Source organism: Paroedura picta, chromosome 16 (genome assembly GCF_049243985.1).
Source record: "Paroedura picta isolate Pp20150507F chromosome 16, Ppicta_v3.0, whole genome shotgun sequence".
Lineage (NCBI taxonomy): Eukaryota > Metazoa > Chordata > Lepidosauria > Squamata > Gekkonidae > Paroedura > Paroedura picta.
The window spans coordinates 11,790,673-11,799,528 of record NC_135384.1 but is presented as its reverse complement, the minus strand read 5'-3'; the positions used below and the strand labels follow the sequence as shown (position 1 = coordinate 11,799,528).

The 8,856-nt window shown below is 39.7% G+C and overlaps 1 protein-coding gene across 1 annotated transcript; it reads right to left on the bottom strand.

The window, feature by feature from the left end:
• Positions 1 to 346: 346 nt before the first annotated feature.
• LOC143825222 (vomeronasal type-2 receptor 26-like) lies at positions 347 to 8,366 on the bottom strand. The gene is made up of 6 exons (XM_077313247.1): positions 8,116 to 8,366; positions 6,811 to 7,102; positions 4,971 to 5,846; positions 3,381 to 3,608; positions 2,420 to 2,546; positions 347 to 1,248 (listed from the first exon to the last, which is right to left on the bottom strand). Exons 1-6 carry the CDS (start codon positions 8,364 to 8,366, stop codon positions 347 to 349), a joined length of 2,676 nt encoding a protein of 891 aa, XP_077169362.1.
• Between the last annotated feature and the right edge of the window lie 490 nt (positions 8,367 to 8,856).

Sequence of the window (8,856 nt, the reverse complement as noted above, 5' to 3'; positions counted from 1 at the left end):
CAGGGTTGATTATGCACAACAGGAAAATTCACAAAAAAAGTCTGCACAACTGTCCGTTCTGAAACTTTCCTTGCCACCAGTTGGCCCATGATGTGAAGAAAGAACATAACACCTTTAACAGTTTGTAGGGTTTCCCACCCTAAATTTTCATAGGTGATGGAAGGATACAAATACAGAAAATACAAATATTTAGGGTTAGATCCAGCCAGCTTTTTCACTCACTTACCCAATTATCCTTTTTTTCTACAACCCTATCACATGTGTCTTTATGAGTCTTCTTAATGATTAAAGAGGACCCTTGTTACTTTTTTTTTCCCCCACCGGTTTGGATCCAACCCATAGGTTTCTACAGTTTTCTTATACATAGATGGACCTTGCTGTTTAATTCAGGCCTCAGAATAATAATATAACACTTTGGGGAAAAAATACAAACCAGTAAACCAGCAGTGGATGCTAAAATGGAGAAGATCTCCACAGCCACCATAATTTTTCCCTTTGTGCTCAAGTAAGTTGGAACAAAGGACAACCAAACACTGCAAAACACCAACATGCTGAAAGTGATGAACTTGGCTTCATTGAAACTGTCTGGCAATTTCCTAGAAAAAAAAGCAACCATCAAAGTGACACTAGCCATTAATCCCAAATATCCCAAGACACAGTAAAACATTGTGACTGACCCTTCGTCACATTGAACCACAATTTCTTTGGCTAGAGTATACATGTCCATACTTGCGAATGGGGGAGCAGTACAGATCCACAAAGTACAGATTCCTGTTTGAATCATGGAACAGGAAAGAATAACAATGTTTGCAAGCCTTTTCCCCACCCATTTCTTTCTCTGTCTGCCAGGCTTAGTGGCCATGAAAGCCAGAACAACAGTGAGAGTTTTGGCCAAAATGGATGAAAGCGCCACTGAAAAAATGATACCAAAAGCTATTTGTCGTAGAAGGCAGGTCACTGGCCGAGGCTGGCCGATAAACAGCAGTGAGCAGGAGAAGCAGAGCAGAAGGGAGCTGAGCAAGCAGTAGGTGAGATACCGATTGTTGGCTTTGACAATGGGGGTGTTCCTGTGTTGACTGAAGATTTTAAACACCACTGCTGTCATCAGAAAACCACAAAGAGCCAAGAGGGATAAAGCAATCCCCAAAGGTTCATTATAGGACAGGAAGTTTAGAACCTTAGGGAGGCATTGATCTTGGTCCTCGCTTGGATACTGGTTTTCTGGGCATTTGAAGCAGTTATTTGCATCTGAAAAATTAAGGATTCCCATTCAACATGTTAGCCATAGTGTAATTTCCTTTCATAAATATTGTGTTTTGTCCATTAGAATCAACAGATCCATCTCTGCTGCCTGTATATTACCTTTGTTTCTAATTTCTGTATTATAAAGACTGTAGATGAAAAAGATTGAATCAAACCTGTTGCTCTTTACAAGGCTTACAGCTAGTGAAAAAAGACAGGTCATGTGACGTCCAAAGAAAAATCAATGCTGGGGATCACTCCTTGCCTTATGGTTGCTATAATAAAAAGGGAGGTCTGATGATACGGAGTAGAAAAAACGTAGGGATCCAACCCACTCTAATATTAATATACATTTAATATTGTATTTTAATATGTTAATGAAAGCACCAGTAAGCAGGAATGTAATATAATAGGGAAAGAAAATATGTTGGAGAAATTGTTCTCTTCCCCCCTCCCCTTTATCTTTCATATTATTTCTACTACATCAGAAGATGTTATTAGTAGATTTAGTTTCTTTCCCTGAATTGTGCTGAAAGATAGCAACTGACCCAAGGTCACACTGTAATTTTCATGGCCAAGCAGGGATTTGAACTTGGATCTCCCATCTCCTAATCAAACGCTCCAACCAGTACACTATACCAGTGCTGGGACCACAGGAGCCATTCTGATAAAGCATATTAAAACAGTTGCAACAAATGCCTTTAAAGTATTCTCTTGGTTTCAGTGTAACTTTTGACTCTAACCAATGGAATGTTAGTCTGGCATGGTTTAACATACATGCTTTCTCTTCCTTTTCCTCAAATTGCACTGCTGGTATCGATGGTATCAAACAGACGCATTTGAGTGCCATGAAAGAATAGTAGTCAAACATCAAAAGGTAGACTTCTGTGCATGTTCCCTGAAATAATAGTTCCCCCATCATTTGTGTGATACCTTAAAGCAGTGAAACCAAGACCATTCATGCACTGGGAACTTCACTGCCCCAGTTCTCATGCAGGAGTACAAATCGGGGGCGGATGAGGTACACCGGGCCAAATGCTCCCCCATGTGGGTGCAGGAAGAGGTGGGGCAACCTGCCATGACTAAAACTCCGGCCTGTAGTAAAGCATGAAACCTCCAGTGCATAAACGGTCCAACTCAGGCAAATTATATAAGAATTATTCTTCTAGTCACCTACCCTTCTGATCTGAAATCTCCCCTTCTGGACATGGACTACAATCATAGCAACAAAATGGCTTCCCTTCCTTCTTCTTTCTACTGTAACCTGGATGGCAATTCTCATTGCACACAGCAAGAGGCACCACCTGTTCTTATAAAGACAAAGTAATTTGTAAGTTTGAACAGACAGTAAATAATCTAGTATTTCTGCTATCAGATCAGTAATATCCAGTTTCACTAAAGCGTTCCCCCCATGATTCTGAAATCTTTGCTCCCGATAAATATTAAAATCAGAAATGGTGCCAGAGAGGCAGCAGGAGCAACTGGAGGGGAAGGTGCACATCCTGGCTAGTCTGTGGCACATTGTCCATTGTTATTTATTTATTTTTATTTTTCAAAATTTACATTCTGTCTTTCTCCCCTCCAAAAGGCCACCAAGGCAGTCAAGAAATTAAAACATACACAATCAAATCACATTTTAAAGCCATTACTCATCCCTCAAAACACTACTCCTATTCAGGAATGTTCACTTCTTGGTCCATGGGAGGATCTGGTCTCTTTGTCTTCTAAGGAATGGTAGTCAACCTGTGGTCCTCCAGATGTTCATGGACTACAATTCCCATGAGCCCCTGCCAGCATTTGCTGGCAGGGGCTCATGGGAATTGTAGTCCATGAACATCTGGAGGACCACAGGTTGACTACCCCTGTTCTAAGGTCCTCCGTACCAGCTTGTGCGATCACAAGTGAAATAACAATCCTAATTCATAGCGGGAATATTAAGGAACAGCTGGGCACTGATATCACTAGAAAAAGCTCTGAGATACCATTTGCCTGTGCCCTAAAACAGGAGAAGTGAGGAACTGATGACAAATGGTGAAACCCTTGAGAGATAGCCATCCAGAATTTTACACATCTCGTGGGAGGATTAATCAATCACTTTCCCAGTTAGGTTTTATTATATATCTGCAACCAGATCCCACCTGATTAAACTTCTTGTGCCATACAATCTTCTTCTCATTAATGGTGAACTCCATGCCTGATGGTGCTTGGGGGTCCATCCTTCCTACTTTTATGTTTAGAAAGGTTTGATTTGGGAAAGTAACCCAGTTGATAATATCATATCCACTTTCGAGTTCACCTTTCTCGTTAAAACGAATGGGGTCCCCAGCACTGTTGTTAAATGAGACACTCCTGAGGAAAGGGTGAAGCTAGACAGAAAGGGTAAGGTTCAGGTTAGAGAAGGAAAGTTAGAGAGAGGAGTGGATCCAGCCAGCTTCTTCACTCAATCTTGCCCAGTCTCCCTTCTTACTATGTTTGTAGACCACCTAGAACCAAGAGGAAAGGCGAAGTATGCATGTTTGAATAAATAAATGAAATGGGTTGGATGGGACCAGTGTGGAGGCTATACTGATTAAAGAATCTTGGACTAATGACTCACTTGCCTTTTTAATTATTTCACTGGTTGTTTACATGTGACTACATTTCATTTTGCCAAAGCTGCAGCAATGATACCTTGTTGAGAAATGGGAGAAAACATAAAACAAGAAGAAAAGTTGGTTTTTATGCCTGACTTTTCACTAGCAAAAGGAGTCTCAAACAATCACCTCCCCTTCCTCTCCCCGCAAGGTCATCTAACTGGCTGCATGTCATAGAGCGGAGAATCCAACCCAGCTCACCAGGTTAGAAGCTGCCACTCCTAACCACTGCACCAAGCTGGCTCTCAACAACCTGTATGTGCGTGTAAAGTGCAAATCTGAGTGATCCCAGCTAAGGGTTTTCAAGGCATGTATGAAGCAAAGATGGTTTGACATTGCCTTTCTTTGAAGTATTCCTTGCTAGCTTCCCCTCTGAGTACTGACTCTGCTTAGATTTGAATATCCAACAAGATTGGATATCCACTTGATAAATATACTTAAATCAATGTAATAACCTTGACAGTAAGTCAAATATTGTATTTTTCCTATACTATAGTTACAAATCAGAATTCCCTGAATTCCCAACAATATCAACTACAATTTGAATTCTTCAATGAAAAAAATATTGCAACTGTGAAACAAGTAAACATTCTAATATCTATTCTAAGATCATGTGACCTGCATGGACAAAAGCAATACTGGATTGAATCATAAAATCAAAGTTAGAAGCGACCTCCAGGGTCACCTAGTCCTACCCCCTGCAGAATGCAGGGAATTCACAACTACCTGTCTGCCCACCCCAATTTCATGCCCAGATGATGTCCCTCCCCCCCCCAAAGACTCCAGAATCCCTGGCCAGTCTGGCATGGAAGAAATTCATCTCCCGACTCCTAAACGGTGATCGGCATTTCCCTGGGCATGCAAGAAAGGGCACCAGCACAATCCCTTCTGTCCATCCACCTATTAATAAGAAAGGAGTTGGGTGAAGTTGAGTGAGAAAGCTGGCTGAATCTAACCTACCAAAGCATTATTACCTGAAATTTATAAGATGAAAAAACCTCTGAATTGAGGCAAAGCTTTATCTGGTATTGTGGGTGCACTGTGAGGCATCAACTTTTAATGATTTTTAGAATAGGCATAAATACAACATAGTACCTGCCAAGGTTCCATATTTGAGTATTCCAGGCTGTAGCTGCCCTTCACCATAGTCCCTTGATTCCGTCTGGTTGCATCCATGTTGTGTAAAGCTCTTGCTAGAGCATGGACAGCATTGTAGATACTGTAGCTTGGGGCAGTCATGGTCATTTCCCAAAATAAACCAGGGAGGTTCTCCACTTTCTCCTCCCCTGTGCATATGGTTGGTTTTTCTTCATGCAATTTGGCATCGGAGAGGAAACAGTTGAACGCCTGTTCCCAGAAGACTCTAACAAAGCCATCTTCTTTTGGCCAATAAGAATTGAGAGTATGGAGGAAATTTTGGAACCCATCTATTTCTTTGGAATTAAATGTAAAGGATAAAGCACCATGGAAGATTTCAATATCCAAAAGCCTATGAATTGTCTGCAATGAGAGATCCCACTGGGCTGTCATAATCCATACCTTACCCATGATTGTCTCGGTCATATCTTCCATTTGTGCAATAAGCAGAAACCAGTGCACAATTAGCATGGTAGAAGTGTCTGCATTGATGACCAAAACTTTGACTTTGGTATGAATGAGAAAAATGGTCAAATACTCTCTGGATCTTGACAAGTAGAAAATATCTATTATATTTTCAGTGGCAGTCAAGACTGGTAACCTATCAATGAAGGCAGAACAGATGGCATTCTGGGAAAGCAACAGTGTCATGATCTGTACAAATCTGTCTCCTTTATCGTCATCCAATGCAATGATCCCAACCCAAGTCCATCGGAAATGTTGAAGGAGGTGGACAATCCCAGTGTATTGTGCATCTTCATTGGGTACCATCTGATAGATGGAAGGGAACTGGGTTCTGTCATTTATCACTGGAGCAAAGAAGCAATAGGTGACCTAAGAGGGGAGGGGAAATATACTGACAACTGACCAGTGATGTTAGTGTTTGTCCAACACCTTAAAATCAGAAGTATTTGTAGTTAGATCAGTTCTGGTTTAAGTGATCATTGTAAACAGTTATAGGAATGCACATGCAGCCTACAAACATACATGGAAGAATATGCATCATCATATAAATAAGTCATTCCCATCACTTCCATTGTTAAGGGATTTTTTAAAAAAGGAATTGACTCGGCACTTGATGTAGCAGCTGAATAAAATATCTTAATTTTAGGACAGTTTCCCATTTCTTTATCTTTGTCACATCCAAACATTTGAAGTTTATATCCTTCATATAATTTTTTTTTACAAATATTATTATTGATGATCTTGGCTGAGTTTTCCATAAGTTGATGCATAATCAGTAAGTGTATTATAATATTTTATACAAGAAATGTATTGTAATATTTTCTCAGGTTAAATAATTTCTTCCAATTTTCAGTTGAGTACACATCCCATATGAAATTAAGTTCTATGATTAGGATTTATTTTGTCAAATGAAAAAGTGCAGTCAAGCCATGCAATAGGCTGGTTGAGACCAAATAGATCATGGCCCTTTGTTTGTTCAGGAAGTAGATGAATGAGTCTACATTGCAATCTGAATGAATAGGTCGGCAGGTTGGGGATGTCAAAGGTGTGCAAAAACCCCACCCCCTAAACATCCCACTGTCCGATTAAGTTCTTTTGTCTTTGAAAATGTATCAGAATTTAAAGTCAGAATATTATGAAAGACATCTTATAGTTATATGTTTCTTGGGCTCAATTTCACCTGAGGAATCTTGCCTTCAAAATGTCAGGCAGGATACATGCCTTGTTGAACTTGAACGGTTGTCTGTTTGATATGTCCCCAAATAAAACTTAAATAAACACTAATAGTGATAGAATTCTGAAACATTCACTTCCATATCCGTAACCTACCTACCTGAGGGATCTTATAGATGCCTAAGATATTGGCTATGTGGTGGGAGGTTTCAGAATCCAATCCCCCAATGACGGACATCAGATGATTTTGGATGTCACACCTGTAGTTGGGGACAATCCTTTTCAAGGAGAAGAGAAGATTCATAGCATTCTGATAAGTCATTTTGGCATTGAAGTAGCTGTCATATATATGGAACCCCAAGCTGACATTTGGTAAAATCTTCGGGTTGCCATTAACCTCCTTCACAGCAAATACCAAGGCTAGAACATGCTGGTAATTCTTTGGTGTTGCCCTGTAATGAGAGACATAAGAAATATTTGTACATCTTGAACCCTGCTAATCTTTGCTATTAAGAGAGAATTGAAATTTGTGGAAAGATACCATTGACATCATGCCAATTTACATGTATCATTACCAATGGAAGTTACATATATTCAAAACAGGGAGATTTAAAGCAAAGCTTTATTGCTCCTTTTGTAACACAATTTGAGGCAAACTATTACAACCTAAGCTAGATAGATATTCAGGCATGCCATAAAGGGAAAGATTAAAAAGCTGCTAAATTAAGAAGCCATACAACTGTTTATATTGCATTTTTTTTGTGCTGCCACTATTAAGTTACACAGCACATTAAAGGTTAAATAAGTACTTTCATTGTATGCAGATTTTAGACTGTCTGGTTGCTTTTCGAATCGGATCAAATTTGAAATCTTTCCAAAGGATTGTAAAAAGAACAACGTCTATGTACATTTTTAAAAAAATATATGTTTTTAATTAGTCTCCAATACTGTACACATACATTATATATTACTGAACTGAGATTTTCATATTTCTTAGAACTGTGATGCTAACTGCTGTAATGGTCTAAATGACTGTAAATAAATTTGCTTTGCTTTGACAACCCCACTATTTTGTAAGATTCAACCAGTTCTTGTGCTGTAATGTCTCCTTAATTTCCCTAGATTCAAGTGGGTAGCCATGCTGGTCTGAAGTAGCACCACAAAAATTGAGTCCGATAGCACCCTTAAGACCAAAGATTTATTCCAGGCGTGAGCTCATGCCTTCAATAAACCTTTGCTGGTCTTAAAGGTGCTATTGGACTCAATTTTCCTTAATTACCCAGTACTAGATAATAAAAATGTTATGCAAAGCTGGGTTGGAACTCAAAAATTAATATACAGAAGCTCCTCGTTGCAACCTTTTCTTATCAAAAATACTAAACCGATGGTATTGTTGGCATAATTCTACCTAGAATAAGTATGACCTTTCCTATCATGTGCTACAGAACTAAACGTATTTCCTTACAGAGCTTCATTAATAAGGTTTGCCTTTGGATGCTTAACAAAGCTGAAAGGTTCAAAGATGAGAAAGAGTTGAGAACCAATCCCACCAATAATAACGTCACCGGACTGGCAGTACTCATGCAGGACCTGGAGGGTCTCACTCGTCCTGGACACAAATGCAAATCCCTTGTATTGAGTTTGGATCAGCAGCAACAAAAACAGCATCTGCGAGGGAACTCCTACTGCCATCTGGAAGGCAAATCTTGCTATCATGACTTAGATTCCCCTCCCATTCTGTGTTATGAATGGCCAGCCCTGCTCTTGTGAGAAAAGGATTTAAACCCTGGCCTGTAAAATCAGAAGGGGGAAATTACTACAAACCTAATGACTGCAATCTTGCCCGGCCACTTAGCAATGCATGATACTGTTCTTTTAAATATACATGGACTAACAGTCGGGAAATTCATGTCCTCCTGAGTCCAAAAGGACAACTGATGACAATGATTGGAGATAATTACAGCATTCGCAATGACTTCTTAAAATAAGCCTTATACATCAGGCAGCAGGTGCAGCAGAACTATTGGGGTGGAGATGACATGCCACTTTTGATATGACTGCAAATCTTCTCAACTTCGTGGCAAAACACAAGAGGTGAACAGGCTTCCTGTCGTGCAAAATAATGCCATATTTTGGCTGTCAGAAAGATACGGGGAAGTAGTGGATATTCTACACAAGGGACACTGTCCTATAATAGTGAAATGCA